Source organism: Dermacentor albipictus, chromosome 1, assembly GCF_038994185.2.
Source record: "Dermacentor albipictus isolate Rhodes 1998 colony chromosome 1, USDA_Dalb.pri_finalv2, whole genome shotgun sequence".
Taxonomy (NCBI): Eukaryota; Metazoa; Arthropoda; class Arachnida; order Ixodida; family Ixodidae; genus Dermacentor; species Dermacentor albipictus.
In genome coordinates this window covers 136,878,881-136,902,974 of record NC_091821.1, presented here as the reverse complement: position 1 = coordinate 136,902,974, position 24,094 = coordinate 136,878,881, and the positions used below count along the sequence as shown (strand labels likewise).

At 45.3% G+C, this 24,094-nt stretch overlaps 1 protein-coding gene across 1 annotated transcript in view; it reads left to right on the top strand.

Annotated features, from left to right (window-relative positions):
- The first annotated feature begins 273 nt into the window (after window positions 1-273).
- The window catches only part of LOC135911795 (annulin-like), a 48,156-nt gene continuing 24,335 nt past the window's right edge, over window positions 274-24,094 (top strand). Inside the window, exons 1-8 of the mRNA XM_065444136.1 lie at window positions 274-591; window positions 14,785-14,997; window positions 17,554-17,687; window positions 19,745-19,883; window positions 20,458-20,576; window positions 20,799-20,909; window positions 21,507-21,681; window positions 22,731-22,869. Coding sequence (XP_065300208.1) covers window positions 543-591; window positions 14,785-14,997; window positions 17,554-17,687; window positions 19,745-19,883; window positions 20,458-20,576; window positions 20,799-20,909; window positions 21,507-21,681; window positions 22,731-22,869 — 1,079 coding nt within the window. The 5' untranslated portion in view covers window positions 274-542. The remainder of the gene's footprint in view (window positions 592-14,784; window positions 14,998-17,553; window positions 17,688-19,744; window positions 19,884-20,457; window positions 20,577-20,798; window positions 20,910-21,506; window positions 21,682-22,730; window positions 22,870-24,094) is intronic.

The window sequence follows — 24,094 nt, the reverse complement described above, 5'->3', positions numbered from 1 at the left end:
ATAAGCTAACAGGATAAAAAGAAAAGAAAGACAAGCTAAGAGCAACAACCGAACAGGTGAAACAGGTAACAAGCCTGTTTCACGCGATGGTTCCTCCCATCCGGAGAAGCGCTTACAGTAAATACACACTGCAAGCCGTAAGCACCGCTCTTCCTATCAAAACAGTGCACAAAGGCCTTATTGCGGTGCGCTGCTGCTCTGCGCAGCACGAACGCCGTTGTTGCGCCTGACAAGCGATGCATCATTGCCAGGCAGAGGCTGACCGGCGGTCTGGGCCTCGGGCACTGTTACACGGGCGACTCTGGCGCTAGTCCGCCGCTGTCTGAGCGCAGAGCTGCAGGCCACTCCTCGACGCCCGTTCGCGAAGACCAGCCGCCGCCGCCGCCCACCGCAGCACCCCGCAAGGTGCCGATCGCGCGTTCGCACTTGCGTCCTCGCCATAGCCGCAGAGGAGCCGCCGTCAAGGGAAACTGTTTCCGTTCCTTCTGCGCGCCGGAGAGCTTGCGTATTCTTCGCATCGGGGAGAACGCCGAGCCTAAGAGATGGGGGATGTGAGCAGCCGACTTCAGGGCAACGACGACGATGGGCAGCGTGAGTAGTAAACCATTTCGCATTGATGGGGGGGGGGGGGGGAGTAACAGGACGCGAGGCCCTCTGCGACGCAATCGTTTTATGGAAAGCATGCCGCGGAGATCGATGAACACAAGCTGCAGGCAAAATGAGTGTTTTTCAGGACACACTCATTTTGTCGACTGCAGTGGCATATGGGACAATCCATTGTCGTGTTACTGCAATGCGGCCATTCCGAAATATTTCTAAACAGTCAACAAATTTATGACAGGCAATGTCGGGTGTTACTATCGTAAGTTTCGCCCCTTAAATAAGGTTTACTCAGTACTGCTGCACACTGCACGTTTTGTTTCTTCAATTTTTCTTCAGTCCATGGATGACTGACGTCGCCATTTCTGTGACGCCATTTCTTCAAAAGCATGACAAAAAATAAATCTTATTGTCATTACTACCACTAACGGCATTAGTAAGGCTTATCAGTATTGCAAGTCTTGAGCCCCCGTTTCAATGCTTACACGTGTAACTCCCCCGTCCAGTCCCCTTTCCTTCCTTTCAAAGAGGTCGTACATATTCCGCCCGACATGAATAATGAGAAGGGGCAGGAAAGAGAACAACGGGCAAGTGTTCATACGTGCGTCTTGGCCTTCGTTTTCTTTCTGCGCCTCTTTTTTTTTTCAATGCACTTGATTTTTGTTTTTTTTCTTTCTTCTTTGCAACTTATATTATTTTTTGAACTTCCTTTCTGCCACCAAGAGTGTCGCGAAATAAGTAAACAGCCCTTAACTACTGGCCGCTGCATCGCACTTATACGAAATAATAATTTTTGTTAATCATTCTGCTCTCTTGCTGCAATTATTACTTAGTACTTTCAGCATACCGATTCCCATTAATCCGAAATCGCATTCGGGAACTCCTTGAGCAGCAAAATTAAGGCGAGACTTGTTCGTTTCTTTGTAAGGTACCACTATCCCGTGATCATGCCTATAATGTATCCAGAAAAGGGCGCACAATGCGAAAAAGTGAGAGACCTGGTCGGCTCGGACCTCATATGGTGATGACAGCACCCCTGCGATCGGCCGTGCAAACAATCGTGGTGACCACTGATGGCCACTGAGAGTGGTACATCTTTCAGGGAAGAGGAAAAGGGTGTTGTTTGCTACAGGCTTGCAAATAGCGTCTGCAATTGCGTTGTATTTGATGTTTTAGCGCAATACAACGGACACAAGAAAGGCGACCAGGACAAGGCGCTACTCTCAACTGACATCATTTTATTGCGTCACTCCTTTATAGACAGCAGAAACTAGAGGAACATGCGCAGTGAGCACCATGTGCAGGAACCATACTGAGCGATCCATACCAACAGGCACAGGTTCACATATGGCTCAACATTGTAAAATATGCAAGTGCAAACCCATGTCTCGTGATACCACGATTTTGAAAAAGAGCCGCGATACCACCGCCCGAGAGTTATCGGAAGCATTCTTCATACAGTCGTTAGGGTCACAGTGCATTGGTGTGCCTTCTTTAAACTTGTACAGTGCTGAATATGGTTTTTTAGATTCTGTCGCATGAGTGCGCTCTTGTGATCGGATGTTGGTGGTCCCTGCACATGGTGCTCACTGCGCATGTTCCTCTAGTTTCTGCTGTCTATAAAGGAGTGACGCAATAAAACGATGGCATTTGAGAGTAGCGCCTTGTCCTGGGGGGGGGGGGGGGGGGTGTTGACCTTTCTTGTGTCCGTTGTATTGCGCTAAACAAGTATTCACGGATCCGCACCAACTAGCCCGTCAACGCATTGTGTTGATGCTTTAGGGTAAAGCAGTCTATATAAATCTGTATTTATAGTATATAAAATACATATGTCGCCTCTTGTCGTTTTCTAGTCATTTCGAATTCCGTGTATCGCTGGCTGGTTCATTCTAGTTTTAGAATAGGGGCCCCAAACGTTTTTGGCCCCCAAAGAAATAGAGTCGAAGCTACTGCGCATGCGCGAGACGCAAACTGCGTTTGGGTTTTGCGTCGGGCACGTTATTTCGCCGATTTAGCGGGAGCCCCAAAACCTGCCCCAAAAGCTTTGCATCAACAAATATGGCGGCACCCATTGAAACGACGGCTCTGACCTAGCACCAAAATGGGCTCGATTCATAGTAACGTATGAAGTCCGTAAGCTAGGAGAAGTGACTGCGGTTATCGCTTTCTCTCAAATAACGTTTGTAATAAAGACCGACTCATTAAACGTTGCCGATTCCGAATTAGATTATCAATTTCATGGCTCGAAGGCCTAACATGGCTTCACTTGGCTGGTAAAGGCATGTTAATTTGGTTACTCAAAACAACGCGCAACACATTGTTTGCTGCTAATATAGTATTCTCTAAATTATAATGAAAGGCGAAAAGACGAAAGGCAAAATTACTCTTCTTATCATGAAATAGCATATTTTGTTTAGTTATTTACAATAGCTTTTCTTTGATGCCGAAGTGGCGCTGCAAGCGCAAGACGCTATCCGCAAACGCAAAGCCCTATTCTAAAACTCTTCACTCGTGCGTGCCCCAACTCTAACACCCGCAAAGCTCTTTGGGGCCCCAAACTTGTGGGGCCCCGATTCTAAAACTCTCTATTAATGTGCTGCTTACAGTTTGCACAACACTAAGCTTCTCTCACTCTTGCTTCTTTATTTATGCTTTTTTCCCTTCCTTTTTGCTGTTTGACCAGAGTACGATGGATAATGCAGCCCAGGTGTGGTGGTTCTATTTCGGTAGAACACTACGGACATACGCTCGCGTCTCATGCACAAGAAGTAGAGAACGCCTGTTTCCTGCTACGGCCTTTATCGCAATGCTCGATTTTGACAATGCGATACGCCCTGCTGTATCCTTCGTCCTCGCCGGCGTATAGTAGTATAGAATAGTAGGGACCACGCAGAATTCGTGACAGCTTAAAATATTAAACTGCGTTTTTAATGCGCGTTTGTTTTGAGTTGATTAATGGGTCACGCGTGCTATTATGCCTCTTCAGTGCGAAATGTCAAGCAGAAAATTTCAGAACACCATTTACTGAGACGTGCTTTGCTTCGTGAATTATGTCAGCGTTTTCGGCGAAAGGACTGCAGTATATACGAAGAAATTCAGCTCGCTGGCAATGGGTTTCCTTTGTAGCAATGGCTACGAACGGGTGGATGTCTGATTTTCCCCTTTATTGCGCCAACAGTATAGCGACGATCGCGGCCCTTGAGGTTAACTTTAAACAATTACTGTTCTCTGTGGCAATTACCGTTCTCAATAATTATTCTATCAAGAGTTACGCACCTTCCCTTGCAATGCTTTCATCTTCCACGCCAATAAAGCTACCGTGGGAAATATTGTGTCTTAGCTTAGCTTGTATCAGCTGTTTACTTAACTCATATTGAAACTAATCCTTTCTCTTCAACGTATATTCTTTAACATAATTATTCCCTCAGATAATTATTCTCCCCGCATCTTACTGCATAAAGCGACATCACAGTTTTTTTTTTCGGAAGGAGCTTAGATTAAACAAAAGTCTATATAAGTTATAAGTTATAGTGTACAATTTCGCTAGACTTTTACTATCAGATCAATTAAATAGATAGTTTTCCTTACCATTCGCAGAATTTTCGAGCTGAAATGGATATTATATTAAGTTATTCTGCAATTGAAATATACTTAACCATTTTTGTGCCAAGAAAAAAGAAACATTTTGAGGAAATTCATACAATTGTTCTCGTCACAACCATTCTAAGGAAAAAATCGCCTGACTGTCAAAGCACCAGAAAACAGAAAAAAAAGGTAGTTTCTTGTTATCATCCGAATTGCTTAAAGCTCAGTTGTTTGTGGTATTTTTTGTGAAAAATTCAAGATTTAGAATTTATACGTTTTTATAGAAGAAAGAGTGTTCACATATCGGGCAAATTATTTACACTATCTGCCCTTCACGGGGAAATTCTTTGTTCCCTGCTCACAAAAGTGGGGTTTCTTGCTTCGTCACTGATTTTCTGACCAAGCTAGGTATTATGAAACACTGCTAGGGTCCTGCACTGAATCGTCCAACGACCATGATCTTCTGAGCTCTGGCTTTCAGCCAAGGTGCTTGTAGCATCAAATTTTCATGATAGTTGCGAGGCCTCGAATATTGCGCGAAAGATAGGACACTGATATTTAGGTTAGAATTAATCCACCATGAAATGAATGACCAGTACAAAGGTTTATTTCTCTGCTAACAGCAATACGTATAATACAGAGTAATCCGCTGGTAACGGCACTTATGCAACACGCAACCACAGTAGTTATAATCTGGTATTGCTATATCTGTACATTGTACAGCCATTAGAATTGCCACTTCGGAAAACTTGAGCAAATGCAGTGGACACCACGTTCGCCATGCCAACAGTGCGCCATGGTAACGGGATGTTTCTTTTAATAGGGCTTACCCTATGGTTACGTGTTAGAAGTTGTGCTACAGCATCGAATAAACCAAGTAGTGAAAATTAGACTGCAACAAAATGGAACTTTCACCTCAGGTACTATGAGTAAATGACATTACAAGAGTTTATGAGTGAAATCAAAGCTGCAGAATCTATACTTGGCGCCTCTTGATAACTGATTTGTGCATCACATTTAGTCGACCACACATACACTGAAGTGACTCCTAGGATAACATGTATGAAATTCCTCTTGGCATTGGAGAGCAAACTTAACAGATCGCGAATTACGACAACATTGAAGAACAGCATCATTGTTTTGCATTTATTTTTATTTTACTTGTGGCCCTATCCTTCTCGTTCGAAAACAGGCCCGAGATAATGTAACACCCACCGCGGTGGCTTAGCGGCTACGGTGTTGCGCTGCTAAGCACTAGGTCGCGGGATCAAATTCCGGCCATGGCGGCCGCAGTTCTATGGGGGCGAAATGCAAAAACACCCGTGGTCCCTTGCAACGGGGGCACCTTAAAGATCCTTTGGTGGTCAAAACTAATCCGGGGTCCACCACTACGGGATCCCTCATAATAAAATCGTGGTTTTGGCATGCAAAACTCCAAAACTCATTCATTCATAATGTGACGATTCTATTACAATTCTTTTCCTTCTCGGGCGGTGGTCCGCTGAGTTTATCACTGGGATCGGCCACAAGTGAAATGAGCGTTAAACAAAGCAATAGAATCGAGTGAAAAGAATCCTTGCATTGCCCAGCTTTTACTTGGTAATAATTGAATCGTTGCATTCTTTACTCGATTGTAAACGCGTAGCTAGCTATAAGTGGTACTTTTTGCACAGAGTGGATGCAAAATGATACAGCGATAATGTAACCGTTCGTTATTAGCAAAATATATCATTGTTTTATTTGTGGATTATCACATCTTTATGGTGCTAGCTGACACCCATTACTACTATAGCTACATACATAACCGTGCAATTCCTTACAAAACCTAAGCTGTGCCGGAAAGAACATCTGCGTAGGGCTATTCGACATCCAATCAAACGCCAAGTACCATGGTCCTCGGCCAGACCTAGCTTAATAGGTTCATTAGTTGAACCGACGTTAGTTGCAAATTCCTCCTTAGCCGACAACTTGGCAGCAAACAGAAGGAGAAAAATTTAAATAACACTGAGTCCGAACGCGTGCTCAAGGCCACGGAACAAGGGCTCTGTCGCGCAGACACACGAGCGCTGGCCATTTGCGTCCCGCCATTGTTCCATCACCGACACTGCGGCGACGTTGGCAGTCGAGGCAGACTATTTTCTCCCCTTTGTTTCGCCTGCACCTGTTCTGCGAGCTCCGCTTACGCGATCCTGTGCTTTCGATTCGCCGCGAACCTTGTATCGTTGAGGTGACGTCGTTTATGCTTCAAGACACGACACCATATTCTGTGTATAATGTCGTGAAGGGCGTCATGTGAAGGGCAATGGTCGCTACAACGTTACGCGCACGCATTCACCTGTCCACCGAAGCGGTCGATTACTGCGCTAACTTTTTTTATTGAAGTGGTAATACGAAAGGAGACTTAACCAATCTAGCGTGAAGGGACGGCTACTCGATTTCACTCAAGCATACATATAACGCGAGTTATAAATTGGCAGGAAAAGAAGGAGAAACAATGAAACAAGAAAATGCGAGGACCCCTAAGCACTACTTGCGAGTTGTGAATGCGAAAACATTAATGTCCAATTGAACGCCGCTGAGCGGTCCTTCGAGTTTCGCGCTGCGAAAAATGTTTTAGAGTATTGCTGCGGGGTATGTTACCTAGTTTTGCGATTAAATTGGTGCGGGTTATTATTTTTTGTACAGCTTTTACGTTGGTATGTTGGCTATAGACCGGAATCATTTGGACGATATTGCTGAGAAATCGAGGACGCCGCATGCCACCGACGCACTGCGCGACGAGAGACCGAGGAAGCAGCAGCGGCCATCAAGGCCGGCAGGCGCGCGCAGCAGCTAAGCCCAGTGGGGATTGGGAGAGAGAGAGAGAGAGAGAGGGAGATACGGACCTTGCGCCGGCTTCCGAAAGCAAGACGGCGGCATCGGCACGGGCGCGTCAAGCGACTGCCTCGCCGACGACAACCCGTCTCGTCCCGCGGGGTCGCGTCGCCGTATCTGCTCCGTCGAGGTGCGCTCATGACGTGGCGTCGCAGCCAAAGGGAATTTAGGCGCTGCTTCGCTGCTGCAGACGCCGGTTTTTTTCGGTCAATCGGCCACTGGGTGCTTTCGCATCAAAAATAAAAATGCCCATGCACGCAACGCGCGCTATAGTTCACATCAACGCTGGCACGCTATCAGTACAGGAAGTGTTGACGTGGCCCGAAATGGGTGTGTCCACCAAACATAATATACATAGGCGCGCCTACAGATATGACTGCCTAGCTGTCTAGACAGAGAAGCCTTGTAGAAAATTGATATATGCAATGAAAAAAATATTATGTGGGTCACACACCATGCGGAATACACGTTATGCGAAGAACTGTTTATGATTACAAAGACGCTATACAACTTCTTTCTATGAAGACTTTAAGTTATATTTAAAGATAGTTGTCTTGAAATAAGAAGACGGTTCCATCGGAGAAAGGCCGTCAGTGGTGGCGACCACGGGGTGACGGTAATACATGTTAATTAGTCACTAATGTAACAAAAAATCATATATCAACTTCTAAACTTTTCGTTTCAGGGTGCTCAATATAATTGGGAAGTTGAAGCGAGCTCTCCGTACGAGCCATTTGAATTTTTGAACCCGGAAATATAGGATTACGCGCGGAACGGTGACACGACGAATTTCGGCTATAACCGTGCGCGAAACTGAAACAGCGCGGCTGCAGCGAGTAGTGTTCCTGTATATGCTCCCTGCGGGAGCATATACAGGAACACTAGCAGCGAGTGCAAAGTAGCGCCCCTCGAGGCGAAATTCTGATTACGTCACCACGCAGCGGACAGCCAGCGCGCTGCTGGTGACGTAAGCCGAACGTCTCCTCGAGGGGCGCGGCTTTGCGCTCGCTGCAGCCGCGCTGTTTCAGTGTCGCGCACGCTTATAGCGGAAATTCGTCGTGTCACCGTTCCGCGCGCAATCGCATTTTATTGCGATAGCAATTGTATGGACACTTCAGGCGCATTTCTGGCGTCGGCGCGAGGTTCCGTATAAATAATATTTGGGGTTTTACGTGCCAAAACCACTTTCTGATTATGAGGCACGCCATGAGGACTCCGGAAATTTTGACCACCTGGGGTTCTTTAACGTGCACCTAAATCTAAGCACACGGGTGTTTTCGCATTTCGCCCCCATCGAAATGCGGCCGCCGTGGCCGGGATTCGATCCCGCGACCTCGTGCTCAGCAGCCCAACACCATAGCCACTGAGCAACCACGGCGGGTGTTCCGTATAAAGTAAAAGGACGATAACATCGTCGCCGCGCGCCGCCTTCCGTCGCGCGCAAGGCTTCGGAAAGAGGGTACGAAAGGGGTGCGTGTCCTACTGCGGGCGGCCCGGGCGGCCGCGCGCGTCCGACCCAGCCGCTGCATCTTGAAAGCCACCTGCGAGAGGTACAGAGCCTGCGCTGCGCTGTGTTTTCGGGACTTGTGAGCGGCTGCCCGAAGGTCAATTCGCTCGCTGCTGCTGCCGCGTTTTCTCACTGCAGCGTTTTGACAGCGAGTTTGCGCGGTCATCGAGTGAGATGTGTTTATGTTTGCTCGTGCGCGCGTGACACCATGCTTGTTCATTTTCCATGCTTGTTCATGCCTATGTTCACAAATTTATACGGCTGATAAAACTACTATCCTTACATCGTATAGCTCATTATCATCATCAGCCTGGTTACGCCCACTGCAGGGCAAAGGCCTCTCCCATACTTCTCCAACAACCCCGGTCATGTACTAATTGTGGCCATGCCGTCCCTGCAAACTTCTTAATCTCATCCGCCCACCTAACTTTCAGCCGCCCCCTGCTACACTTCCCTTCCCTTGGGATCCAGTCCATAACCCTTAATGACCACCGGTTATCTTCCCTCCTCATTACATGTCCTGCCCATGCCAACTTCTTTTTCTTGATTTCAACTAAGATGTCATTAACTCGCGTTTGTTCCCTCACCCAATCTGCTCTTTTCTTATCCCTTAACGTTACACCTATCATTCTTCTTTCCATAGCTCGTTGCGTCGTCCTCAGTTTGAGTAGAACCCTTTTCGTAAGCCTCCAGGTTTCTGCCCCGTAGGTGAGTACTGGTAAGACACAGCTATTATATACTTTTCTCTTGAGGGATAATGGCAACCTGCTGTTCATGATCTGAGAAAGCCTGCCAAACGCACCCCAGCCCATTCTTATTCTTCTTATTATTTCCGTCTCATGATCCGGATCCGCCGTCACTATCTGCCCTAGGTAGATGTATTCCCTTACGACTTCCAGTGCCTCACTGCCTATTGTAAATTGCTGTTCTCTTCCGAGACTGTTAAACATTACTTTAGTTTTCTGCAGATTAATTTTTACACCCACTCTTCTGCTTTACCTCTCCAGGTCAGTGAGCATGCATTGCAATTGGTCCCCTGAGTTACTAAGCAAGGCAATATCATCAGCGAATCGCAAGTTACTAAGGTATTCTCCATTAACTTTTATTCCCAATTCTTCCCAATCCAGGTCTCTGAATACCTCCTGTAAACACGCTGTGAATAGCATTGGAGAGATCGTATCTCCCTGCTTCACGCCTTTCTTTATTGGGATTTTGTTGCTTGCTTTATGAAGCACTACGGTGGCTGTGGAGCCGCTATAGATATCTTTCAGTATTTTTACATACGGCTCGTCTACACCCTGATTCCGTAATGCCTCCATGACTGCTGAGGTTTCGACTGAATCAAACGCTTTCTCGTAATCAATGAAAGCTATATATAAGGGTTGGTTATATTCCGCACATTTCTCTATCACCTGATTGATAGTGGTGAATATGATCTATTGTTGAGTAACCTTTACGGAATCCTGCCTGGTCCTTTGCTTGACAGAAGTCTAAGGTGTTCCTGATTCTATTTGCGATTACCTTAGTAAATAGTTTGTAGGCAACGGACTGTAAGCTGATCGGTCTATAATTTTTCAAGTCTTTGGCGTCCCCTTTCTTATGGATTAGGATTATGTTAGCGTTCTTCCAAGCTAGCGATCCTCTAATTTGCTATCTCAATTTGCATCGCCTTTCGCGCGGAACTGCGACTTTTTTGATCGGTGACCGTGCGACTTAATTGTGCCACGAAAGCTTTGCAAATAAGTCTGCTTCCCGCTGCTTGGTGGCGTTATCAGAATGTCGCCTCGAGGGGTGCGAATTGGCGCTCGCTGCAGCCACGCATGTTTGGTTTCGCGCACTCTTATAGCCGAAAGTCGTCGTGCCACAGTTCCGCGGGTAATCCCATTTTCCCAGATTCAAAAGTAGATATGTCTTGTACAGAGAGCTCGGGTCAATTTCCCAATTACAAGATGAGTCCACTGAAACTAAATGTTTAAGTTATTATATATTTATTAAATTAGCGACTAATTACCACGTGTCGCTAGTGGAAGCACGCGCGCCATCGCAGGGTCCTCAGAAGGCGACATAGCACACAGGAGCTGCCGGCGAAGTGCAGGATGGACGGAAATAATGTTCCTCATTGAAAAAGCGAAGGAATCGAAGAGGTTAAAGCGCGCTGTCACTGCTAGTACGAACTTTCTAAACCGAGCGAATCACCCATTACACTGCGTACGTATTAATACATGCCAACTGCACCGGCGTCTTGTAAGAAACTTGAAAACAATTAAGAGCTCACCTTTTAGTTGTCTGGTTTCGATGTAGTACATGGGTCGAGTAGCTTCGAAAAAGTCAAACGCCCAGGCTGATCGGGAACGTTAAGAGGAAGCTGTAGCTCGGGAGCTCCTTCTGAATACATGGAAAAGGAGAAATAGTTTTTCTCAGCAACAATCCAACCGATTTTGATGTGGTATGTTGGATTTAAGAGAAGTAAAAATTTGATGACAGTAAGAAGCGAAACTTTGATTTAGGTATGCAAATTTTTTACTGAAGTAGCTAAAAATTGCGATATTAAAAAAATTAAATATCTAGTTAAGAACTCTCTAACTCAGCAATAAAAACGATATCCCATTTCTGTACACTAAATGTAATAACAAATCTAAAGCGGACAAAATTGGTGCATGATCATGGCTCTGAAGTATTCCACTCATTTGTGAGTAGGACTTTTACAAAACCCTCGTAAACATTATAACCGTGGGCCCCATAACGTAAAACTATTCCAATCTGTTTTATTCAAATCTCCTGACGTCAAATTTACGCAACCACCGGCGCAAACATCGGGCGGTGACCCACAGCGTTGTCTGAACAGCCCAATCAAACGCTCTCCTCGCTTATAGGAGGCCACTTTTGTTTGCTTTCAAACAGAATGACATTGCCTACACTGAGCGCTTTTTTCTTTTCCAATTGGCTAACAAGAGGTGAGTAGCACGCTCAAGTGGATATGCATTCGATGGGGTCGAGCCAGCACAGTGAAAATCATTAACCGGATGAAGAGGGTCGTGCCGGCATCCGCGACCCTTATAGCTTGCGGTGGCTGGCTTGCTGGCTGGCTGGCTGGCTTAGATCGCGGCGGCGTGCAACGGAAGGTTAAGAATGCCGCTCAAACGTATCCTCAGCCAATAATAGTTGGCAGAGCGAAGTCGCAAACGTGCCCAAAGCGCTCGATAACGTTATACTGTTACGCAGAAAACCCGCCATGGTTGCTCAGTGGCTATGGTGTTAGGCTGCTGAGCACGAGGTCGGGGGATCGAATCCCGGCCACGGCGGCCGCATTTCGATGGGGGCGAAATGCGAAAACACCCGTGTACTTAGATTTAGGTGCACGTTAAAGAACCCCAGATGGTCAAAATTTCCGGAGTCCCCCACTACGGCGTGCCTCATAATCAGAAAGTGGTTTTGGCACGTAAAACCCCATATATTATTATTATTGTTACGCAGAAAGTTTTCTTATACGCAAATAAATCCATGCTCTCCGGCAAGTGCGAGTAGCCAGTGCCTGAGTGATCGGCGGGCCGCCATCTTCTATTCCTTTCGGAACGGGGCAGTCTCCGGCTATTCAGAGAAAAAATTCAGTCTTTTTTGGTATGTTAATGCATCTTTAACGGCTACGTGTCATTTTGACGCTGTGAGGTTTCGCGGTCGTGTGAGGTCACTTGACGAACCGGCGAAGTGAGCGCAGCCCAGAAACTTCTCACCAATAGTAGAGGGCTAATGGCGAAAACGCGTCGAATCAGAAATAATTTTTTTGCTCGGTATATTCATGCATAATCAGTATGTACACGTCGTATCAGATGGGGTGCTGTCGCGGTTTTCATAAAGTTGCGTGACAGACAGGCGAAGTGGCAGTGGCACGAAAATTTTTTGGCCAATCTTGGAGGGCTGATTGCAGTATCGGAATAGAAAAGTTTGGAATAGCTTTGTGTTATAGCACCCCATATCACGTAAGCTGTAAATTCAAATATGAAAGTTTTCCAGTTCAGATGTTTCAACAGATTGAAGCTGCGATAGCTGCTTTTGGTGCAGGCTTACCTATATGCAAAGTTCGTGCTTAACTTTTGTAATATATTAGAGGTCATATAGAAGGGATAATTAGAAGTCCGTAATAGTCACCTCCTTTTGTGGTTCTTCGTGTACATCTAGCGGCTAGGAGAATGGCCGCCAACTGTATTGTCGTCGCCGAGAATAGTAACCTCATGCATATCAAGCATAATACAAGTTGCCGTTGAGCCTTTCTTTAAATCTTGTGTAAGTACGATTGAATTCTTGGTAACAATAAAAAGTTCGCGTGATGGCTGTTGCTTTACCGCCAATGCAGAGGAGTTGATTTTCTATCTAAGACGTTTGACTGCTGTTTATATCACCGAAGTTTAGCAAAGTGGAGAGGGCACACACGCGCACACGCACGCACACACGCACGCACACACGCACGCACACACGCACGCACGCACGCACGCACACACGCACACACGCACGCACACGCGCACGCACACGCACGCGCACACACACACACGCACACACACACACACACGCACACGCACACACACACACACACACACACGCACACACACGCACACACACGCACACCTAACAAAGCCACTAACAAAAGCTAACAAAAGCCACTTGGAACACTGAAGAAACGCAAAAAGGAATAGCACTGGAACATAATCGTTCCAGAGACCCGCCGTGGTTGCTTAGTGGCTTTGCAGTTGCGCTGTTAAGCACGAGCTCGCGGGATGAAATCCCGGCCCCGGCGGCCGCATTTCGATGGGAGTGAAATGCAAAAGCAACCGTGTACTTAGATTTAGATGCCCTTTGAAGAACCCCAGGTGGTCAAAATTAATCTGTAGTCCCCCCACTACGGCGTGCCTCATAATCAGATCGTGGTTTCGGCATGTAAAACCCCACAATTTAATTAACCCGTTCCGGCGCTCAGAACGAGCGTGCTGAGCGACTGCAAGCTTCGTGTGTTTGCAAGCACTGAACCGAACATTAGCCAGAAAGCGCCACCATAGATATAAGCTGTTGTTTTAGCATTCTTTACAATCGATCATACACAGCTTGTATATTCAAGTAGAGTTAGTAAATCGGACGGAAGAATGCACTCCTGGCAACAGTGCCGAACTTATGTCAAGAGGAAGACCACTCACAGCACGTAATTTTAATAAAATTCACACAGTAAAGCAAGGCTGTAGCCTTTAGGAACGAGTGTGGAGATTTTAGGGCCAGAACATATCTTCATCGTCGTCGTCGTCATGGTCGTCGTCATCATTATCACTTATTGTCCTCCCACCCCCCTCTAAATGAGGGGGAAGGACAATCATCAGTAATAAAGAATGGTCATTCGTACGATCTGTAAAAAAAAGATTATGCCGGGGGAAAAGAAACGAGTAATATGCATATAAGAGAAACAAAGTAACACACGCAATGCTAAGAACTCAATTAGTGCATTTCCTGATAATTCCCCCCCCCCCCCCCCCCCTCAGAAGGTTAAGTTGGTTCCTGGGAAAGCACTCTCATAAGGAAGAGAAATGGCTTAATAGCAAAATGAAAGCACTGCCCCGTCACCCTCAGAAGAAAAAAGTTAAGGAAAATTAGGATTAAGTTGTAGACACGCACCGACATAAGGCTATCTACTCCGGAACATGAACCGTTTCTTCCGCACAAAGCAGTGACCGCATTTCCTATCGATCACTTTCTGGGGTGACACTTTCCTTGTGCTGCGACTTTCTAAACGAGCGGGAATGATACACGACGAATAGAATTGGTGGGCAGCAAACATCAGCCCGCGTTGTGCTGCCAAGCAGCGCAGCTGCTATATTATTAATGGACAATAACAACAACAGATGCGTAGTCAGAGCAGCAGATATCCATCGGTACATAGAAAGTGCTGGATGTTACGTCAGGAGAACGTGAAACTATTGCTGAAAACGATCGAGACAACCTCCTGGAAAAATGGATATACTTCGTAAAAACAAGGTAACCTAAAATTATCAGACAAAGAACAGTTTGAAAGATTTAGAATTTTAAACGCATTAGCACGAATATGACTTTTCTTTCTCTTTGCTCTGTATGAAACTCAAAGCAAGAACACATGCGACGAAATTGATGTTGCCTACATAGGTTGCTTAAGCACTTCAACATTGGATACGCCATATTTTTTTTTTTTTTACACTTCTATGCAGCCGGAAACCCGAACGAAGTGGTCCGGGTGCGCTCCGTGGACATGTACGTGACGTACAACGCGGAGAACCACTTCACGAGGGGATTCGCCCGGACTAAATCACAAAAACCAGCCCCCGTTTTTCGGCGGGGGCAGTCTTTCACAATGGTGATCAACTTGAACAGAGCCTTCAACCAGGAGACCGACTCGTTGTCCCTCTTCTTTGGAATAGAAGGTACGTCATTCGAAGAAGAAAGAAGAGTAGGCGGCATTACGCGCATAAATAAACGATATAGTCCCTCTTTCTCCCGCTTTTCATGGCACAAATGCTGTGCTTTAGACTTGTCTACTTACTTGCTTGCCTCTTAAAACTAATTGCAGCGTAACTGCTCTGTCGAAGAAAAAAATATCACGACAACAACGAATTCTCAGACAGACAAACTGTAGACAGTAACTCTTAATACATCGGCATTATTGAGGTGCTGCGTTATTTGGTGTCGCTAAGCAGACAACTGTGCTTGCATTACCGAACGCACTAAAACACGTACGCCTTTGGTGCAATGCACAAATAATCAGATTATTTGTCTAGTTTTTCTTCCTTGTAGCTCTAACTAGTTTCGCATTTGTATCTTTGCTGAAAACGAAAACAGCTAGCGTGTTCGTTATTAAAGATACTGTTGTAACTCTGCACTTGCCTTGTTCCGGTGCATAAAAAGTTTTTTTTTTAGCAAAAGCCCTGTGACGCTGTTAAATGCAAGTACAGTTGGTCGAAATAATATTATTCATAGACTAAAAAACAAAAGCAAATCCGGGTGGCCTGCAAAAGAGAGCTCCTGGATTTTCGAAGTGTTTGCACCAAGCGAGAAATTTGTCCATCCTCTGCCACTTGTGCTTAGCGTCAGCACCTTATTGAAGTGCTTACTAAGGCACCACGAAGTTCTGTGTCAGTTTTGAAACCTTAAAGTTGTGCAGAATCTATTATTAAGTATTAAGTTATTACCTTCCTGTATTAATGTATTGGGCTGGTGTACATTTGTACACGTCTGGTTTGTAAAACCGCTGTCATGTACGTGCAAGTGGTTTGCAACTGCTTTTCGCCTGAGGGACCCCAACTTCTTTTGGAAATAAAGAATTGATTGATTGATTGATTGATTGATTGATTGATTGATTGATTGATTGATTGATTGATTGATTGATTGATTGATTGATTGATTGATTGATTGAAAATTCAAGCCACAGTATTCAACTAACGTCAGAGCGATTAGAGCCTTCGGACTCCGTTTTAGGAATAGCAATTCGCACTGGTAAACGCGATGAAGTGACCGTCGCCTTTTTGCTATTGTTTAATAACCGCGACAAAAAGGAAAGGTTGGCTGTATAAAGAGAGCCTGCGAACACAAATCATAGCTAAAATTAAAACCATACGCGACAAAAACTACCCCATAAATGAAGTTATCAATAAGCTAAAAGAAAAGTGGGGCTTGTATTCACACACACACAATAAAATATGTTCTACCGCTTGAGCTATTTGTAAGATAAATGGCCAACTAGTCATGATGTCGGGCATATTATTAGCGATTTCGGCCGGCGAATGGCAAATAGCCCTTACGAACGAAAAGCTCTGTGAATGCGGTATCAGGAGCTAAATTCAAACTGCAGTGTGAAGCTGTCCCTCTACCCTCTCCTACACCTCATCAAGAGAGGACAATCTTATTAACATCGGAGTGCTACACCAGCTTCTTCGTTCGTACTTTGATCATCCCCAAATGACCCAATTTCCCAGGATTCGTATTCACAAAGACATCTTACATTAGAATTGTTCGTAAGAACAACGCCACCAAATCCTCATGTTTGGCCTATTATTAGCGAATGCGGCCCACCAGTAGCAAAGAACCCTTACGAACGAAAGGCGTTGTGAATTCGGTCCTAGTTCTGGGACCACATTCACAAATATCTTCATGCATAAGAACTGCTTGCCATCGGCCGGCTACTTTCGCTAGTAATATGTTCGCTATTCATATTGACTGGAACCTTTCATAATGGCGCATTATAGCCTGCACGGCTGCTGCGCCATTAAAATGCCAATCATCATCAACCTTTCATAACAACTGTTTAAGCGTTACAAACAGCTTTGTGAAGCCTGAACCCGTATTTACAAAAAATGCTTACGCTAGAACTGTTCGTAAGAACGGGTGCCGTTCAATCATGATGTCGGACGTGTTATTAGCGAATGCGGCCGGCCAATAGCAAGCAGCACTTGCGAAGGAAAATATTTTTGAATTCAGCTCCTGGGCCTGTATTCACAAAAAGCTCTTATGATAGAATCATTCGTGAGAGGAAATTTCCGCCAATTCTGATAATGGACATATTATTCGTGAAGGCGGCTATCCGATGGCAAAGAGCGTTTACGAACAAAACTATTTGTGAAGTCACCCCCTGGGTCAGAATTTACAAGTGTTTTTGTTTCTAATACCTTTTTTCTGATTGGTCGGCGGTCTTCGCTAATATTGTGCTCACTGTCCCTGTTGGATTATTTTTGTTCTTGCGAACTTTACAAGCCATAAAAGCTTTTTGAAAATGTGCACCCTGGTTTGTTATTCGCCTTGTGTAACCCAAATAACAAGCAGACATTTCTTCTGATGAAATACTGTCCTCTTGCTGTTCAAAGTAAACATAGGCTGCCATAATGTCCACGTACGTTTAATTGTTTTTTTTTTAGATGGTGAGCGTTTGCATAAGATAGTCTGGAATGCCCCCTAACATGACTGCACACTACATCCTTCCTGTATAGGCGAGAACCGGACAACCTACACAAAGGAGACGGTCGCCATGGTCCCCGTGGATTTCAGAAGTACAGAGGCTTTGTCGTCCGGCACCTGGAGTGCTGTTGTGAGAAAATCGGAGGACAAGGCACTACTTGTCGAGGTACTGGAAGAAAAAGCAACTCTTTACTGATTTACCGGCTTTCTTTTTAGTCACTTTTGAGCTAGAGAATCAGGATGATCAGGGTATTTGGGCCCAACAGGCGGATCACTGTCTGTAAAAAAAATGCCCGAAGCAGCGTTGCATGGCCTGGCTAAGATAGCCAAAGTGAAGCGAAATATTTCACCTAAAAATATGTTCGATAACCTGGGCCCATATTCACATAATGCTCTTACGCTAGAATTGCTCGTAAGAGCAAATTTCATCCAATCCTGATGCTCGACATATTAGCGTGGGCAGGTGGCCAATGGCAAAGAGCCTTTACGAACGAAAAGCTTTGTAAATTGGACCCCTGACTCTTTCTAAATTAAATATTTCCTACGAGATATTTGCATGAACGTTTTGAGAGATGGCTGAATGCGCTAAGCGTTCCGAGAATTGTTTGCAAACCTGGGCCGCCATGACATAGCGATTCTATTCCAATTCTTTTTTTACACGCTTCGTCAGAGGTCTGAGCAGATCGTGATGAGTGGATGAGCCGCAAGTATACGTGCTCCATACTGTCTCGGGTACTTTCCATGTATCACATTCTGTTGAGTCCGCAAGTCGGATGCGATGCAAACTGTTTCGTTAACACAACGCCTATTCTGCCTCTTGACACGATACGCATAACACCCTACTGATGGTGCTGCTGCATTTAAAATCACGGCAAAGTGGTGTTTATTTACAAATCAGGTGGCATAGTTGAGGCAATGCATGTGCAGGCAATGCATGGGTGAAAAGCCCCAGAAACCGTGGTGAACCTGAACGATAAACCGTTATTTATTTCTCTCTGTATCGCTCCAGAGCTTTAAAAACTCATACTTTTGCGTTTCGATACCCTGGAGTAACGTAATTAATTATTTCCTATGTTCACGTGCAATTGAGGCTCTATAGCGTAATTACTGGGTTGGCAGCTATCCAATAAAGAACACAGAACTTTTCTCTCAATATTCCTTTAAGGAAGAATTATTATATGCGTAAAAACACAGACATCCATCGACAGACTAGGCAAGGTGTCTGACAAGCATTCAAAGCTAATTTTTGCTGGACCAACGTGATTGAGCTCGGCACTAAAACTGTTCTCCGTATCGTATTTTTTACTTAAAAGGTCAGAGCAGGTGTCGAGTGATAAGTGACGCATGTAGAGGTTGCCTCTTTGAGCAACAAACGATATATCTGCAGCAGCATCACCACCATTTTAAACTAGATGAAATAATATGTCACCGGAAGTTGTCTACCCACAAAGTGACACTAATTTACCGTCGCATAATTTACTTCAATGTACTCTATTTATTGGGTAAAATTGGACCTTTTTTACGGTTTTTATGCCCTAGGAAAGACCGAGAGAAAAGCAGATTTTCCCCAAAATTCGTTGTTCTTTTCCAAGTCCTCAGATCCCTGGTCACAGCTTCGCTTGGTGCGCCTTGTGGTCTAGCTCCATGCTTCCTATATACTGTCACCGTCACCGAACGTTGCTAGGTTAGTGCGTGTGTGACCAAACCCGACGGGACTGGTTCGTGCGGCGGCGCTACTGGGGCTACAAAAAGTGTGAGCAAAGGTTCTGTTGTTTTCCATGTACTAAATACCATTGCAGTTAGCTGTAGTCAGGCCCACCGTGACAAGGTCGGCCTTGAGAAATGAGGTACGTGTGAGCGGCTCAACTCGTGAGCGTGAATGTCTTGTATACGCAAGCTGAGGAAAGCTGGTGTAATGTAAGAATATCTTTCGCCTGGTTTTTTTCTTATTCCAACCTAAACTTTGGTACGCTAGGAGAGCTCAGTGTGCGTCATGCATGCTCTGTTCTTTATCTGTCAATCCTTGCATCTCCTTCGCCATGTACAGGGTAGCCACTTGCAGTTCAATTGGTTAACGTCCCTGCTCCTCTTTGCTAGTCTTCTCCTTCTCCCTTGTTGAATATGTTCATGGAATATCGTGTTGCATTTTCGATGCGCACTTGATGAGAATGGCCCGAAGTACCTTGAGACGCAACATCCCTGTCACCGCTTTTTCTTCTCCAGGTTATGACGCCATCGACGTGCATCGTTGGATCGTGGGTTATGGATGTCGACACCAAGATGCGTAACGTCGTGGAATCCGTGGGGGCCCGTTATACTTATCCGGACCCTATCTTCATACTCTTCAACCCGTGGAACAAAGGTGTTACATGGCTTAGAGTGACACGTTCCTCTGAAGGACGATGTTACATATCTCCAGCTGGACAAGTTAGACCCCTTAGCACATAGCCTGCAAACAAATTGTTAACAACGCTCCATCTTATCAAAAATATAGTATTCTACGTATGTCAGTGAGCTTTATGAAACACCGGTCATAACAATGCTCCCAACCAGCAGTAAAATAACACCGCCTTAACGCAGTTATTAGTAGGGGCTAGGAATTCTTATCTAAGCCTCATACATTACGTGACTTGTCAACTTTGCGTAAGAACTGGTTATCGCGCGTGTCTGAGCAGTGCGCTACTTTAACACCATGCATCCACAGGAAGGCTATAAAAATATAGCACTTAGTATTAGCAGTGCCTCAAAACACATATCGCAAGTTTTCACTTTTACTTTTAATGAGCAGCAGTACATTCCCTCAAAAGAAAGTAAGTGAATGAAATTTCAGGCACACAAAAAGCTGCAAGGGATTCAGTACAAAACGCTACACGATAAAAGACGTAAAACAAGCTATGCGTCTGTGTAGTTTATTTTTTTTTTTGCTTTATATGCAGATGACACTGTGTACATGGACAACGCCGAAGCAAGGTTTGAGTACGTGCTCGCTCACAGCGGCATCATCTGGCGTGGAACCTACAATAACATGAAGCCAAGCCCTTGGAAATACGGCCATGTGAGTGCGCGCTACGGCAAGAGATAAGTGTCTGCTCCTCCAAAATGTTTATATCAGTCTGCAAACTGAACCCTCTTCGGACTAATACAGAAACGGGTACTAAAATAAATTGAGATCAGTCCTTACTTTTCCCGCGTCAGCAACTATTGAAAAAATACTTGAGAGGTTTTAAAAACCCCGGCGTAATCACACAGCTCTAACAACGCTCGTTGCTTATTGCAGTTCGAAGAGAATGTCCTGGAGTGCTGCCTTTATTTACTGAGACGCGTCGGCAACCTTCCTTTGCAAGCGTGTGGAAATCCTGTGCTTGTTGCTCGGCACATTTCTGCCGTGGTGAGTATTTTTGTCTATTCATTAGGTTTTGAATACTGTCCGACCCGAAAACATGTAGAATAAAAAGAGCTGTTATTTGACTCGGTTTTTAATCTTTTGACTTATGTTTTTAATATTTTTTGGCTTAATTAGAATGCGAGGTTCTCAGATCATCTGCACTGTAACCGCATTTACGCACCGATGCATAACTACACCGGCGAAACTGCCAAGTAATAGGATACGTAAGGCTTCAGTATATTACCATTTTTTCAGACACCACAGAGGCTCGTTATCCATAGCGTCTTGCTGATGAATACGATGTCGTACGTTTGATTCTGAGTGGAACCTGTTGCTCACTGATATGAAAGAAATTAGAACATGCCTGTGAGCAGGAATTCCTCTTTTCATCCTACTGTTCAACGTACCACTGTGGCGTCTCTCATGAACCATTAAGAAGTTTTGAGGTGAAAATATTGGCGTGACAGTTGCTTTAGTTGTAAGTGCGAATATGAGAGGCCTGAGCTGGTGTAAGAATGCTAGCCCTCAAAGCTTCATCGTCGGTACCAATTGAACGGCATCATGCGTGATGTAAAACACTCAAACCACCCGCTGTCGCAGGTGAACTCGTCAGACGACCAGGGTGTACTCGCTGGAAATTGGACCACAAATTTCTCTGGCGGCGTCCCTCCGGTCTCCTGGACTGGCAGCCATCCGATCCTGCAACAGTACTTCAAGACCAAAAAGCCTGTCAAATTTGGACAGTGCTGGGTCTTCGCCGGTGTCACTACCGCGGGTGAGGTGCACATTCTATCTCGCGCAGGCGATGACACAAGTTGTTTGAAGGCACGAATGAGTTGTACTCGCAAAAAATAAATATTTCATCCGCATCACAAACGAATAGCGCAGTCGTCGGCCATCGTGTAGAAGGCTTCTGGTATTGACAGGCCTCCGTTTATGTACGTTCATCGTGCCATCTAGAGCTATCCGAGAGACCATGCCACCGTCCTTCACTATGCTTCACTATGTGAAATCGGGCGCGTTTCTGGACTGCATCGCCCACGCGGCAGAGCGTAATCTGCATGTGAAGAAAAAACTGCAACGCGCGTCCGCACTGTTCGAGAGATAGCGCACCTAACAGCATGAGCCACCGCGCGTATCATTCATGTGGGCATTGTGCGGCGCTGCCACACGTAGAAGCACTTTTAGATAGACGGATTTACAAGATTTACGGGTTGGCTATTGAGGCAAGGCAAAATTGTTGTCGACGCTGATTGCTTAGAACATGGAACTGTTTACCACCTCCTAGAAACTAGAGGCCTGAGCGTGGGAGTCATCAACGGAAATCCGTCGAGTCCGTACAAGCAGTGGATCATGCTGAGGTGTTCCTGTCCTCGCCAGCGGTAATTTGGCGCAGCGGTTTATTCACTTGTTTATTTTTCGCAATTCCTGCCTAATAGCGAAACAGCAAATAAACACAGAGTATATAGAGCAACTGAGTGATAATTTCTTTAAAGAAAGACTTCCCAGCCGCCTCGAAACAGGGACCCATTCGTGTTTTATTTGCCCGCGTGCCATGTTATTGATAGCTACATATAAGCCTATTTCTTATACTGCAGCTTGCGTATCAAGCCTTAAGTTCTGTATGAGAATGATACTTTGCAGTGTGCTGTTGTCATGAGAAGACCCGATAAAAGGAGCCGCCCACTGATGAATTAAGAACTATATAGTTGTGGATTCTTAACAGCTCTTCCATCATAAGAGACGCCATCGTGTCAGACAGTAAAAAAAAAGCAATAATGCAAACCAAATAATTTATAATGTGTATCGTGTTCCTCCGTGCAGTTTGCCGGGCACTCGGCATTCCAGCGAGGACGGTGACGAACTACTACTCAGCGCACGACACTCAGGGTAGCGCGACAGTGGATCAGTTCTACGACGAGAGTGCCAAACCCGTGGAGAAACTCAACACCGACTCAATCTGGTGAGAATGCACTCCATTATCTTCAACGGTTTGCATAACTTTACCGTCTCAAGACGCGGATGTCACTTGCGCAAGGAGCCAGCCACAGTTCGAGTCTTTGTTGCCACGATGATGACAGACACGTAAGCACCAAAGTAATAAAAGTAAAAAAAAATCTATAACTATATGTAAGCAAGCTCGGAACCGCCAGTAGCCCTAAATAACAAAATTACCGAAAACTATCTCCCGGTAACGTGTGTTTGTTTCCAGAATCAAAAACATTGTAGTTGCGGTGGCGACTGAAGTTAGATAGCTCCGCTCTTGTGTCATATGGCCCCCCTCCCTTTCCCTGTTAGCGAGATCCAATGCACAGATCTCAGCAGACTCGAGATTGAAAGCCAGTTATTATTTTAGCATGGTGTGAGGGAAACTGCGACCTGTAGCGGAGCCAGTAAAAGACAGGATGAAACAGAACTAACGAATACGTTGTGTCGCATAGGGCATCCTTTCTACAATATCCAAAAATACCATGCCTAAAGTTTTATAAACCGCATCCTGTTCCCATATAGGGAGCACAAAACTGGACACTGACATCGTAAGCTCTCACAGTTTATTCGCCTTCAGCAGTTTGCAAAAGTGCTGGCATTCTTGTGTTCGTACCTAAAATCGACTAGCCGCAACCAGGTTGCTTCCGCCTTCTCACTCCAATCCACCGATCTGTCCGACGATTCAAAACGAGCAAAGAATATTGTCATAGTGGCAACGGTGTATTGAATTTTTTTGTAAAATGCTGGATTGTATTTTTGCCCATTTAAAAGAGCCAGAAACTATGCCCAGAAGTAGGGGCCGTATTCTGTATCGATTATTTTATGTTCCATTCTTTTTTGTTGTTCTTCATTGGCTGGCATGGTGCCACGCGTTCATTACCGCTTGCTAGTACTGGTGGCAAAAAAAAAAATCTGAGGAATTGAATTCTGGGGTTTCACGACCCAAAACTATGGTTTGATTATGAGGCACACCATAGTAGAGACTTCGGATTAATTTTGACCATCTGTAACATGCCCCCAATGCACTGGACACGGGTGTTTTTGCATTTCACCCCCCACGAAATAGGGCCAGTGAGGCCGGGATTCGATCCCGCGACCTCGCGCTTAGCACCGCAACACCACAGCCACTAAACCACCGCGGAGAGTCAGAATCTAAGCAAAAGAATCTTTACACACTACGGGCCCTCGGAAGGCTATAT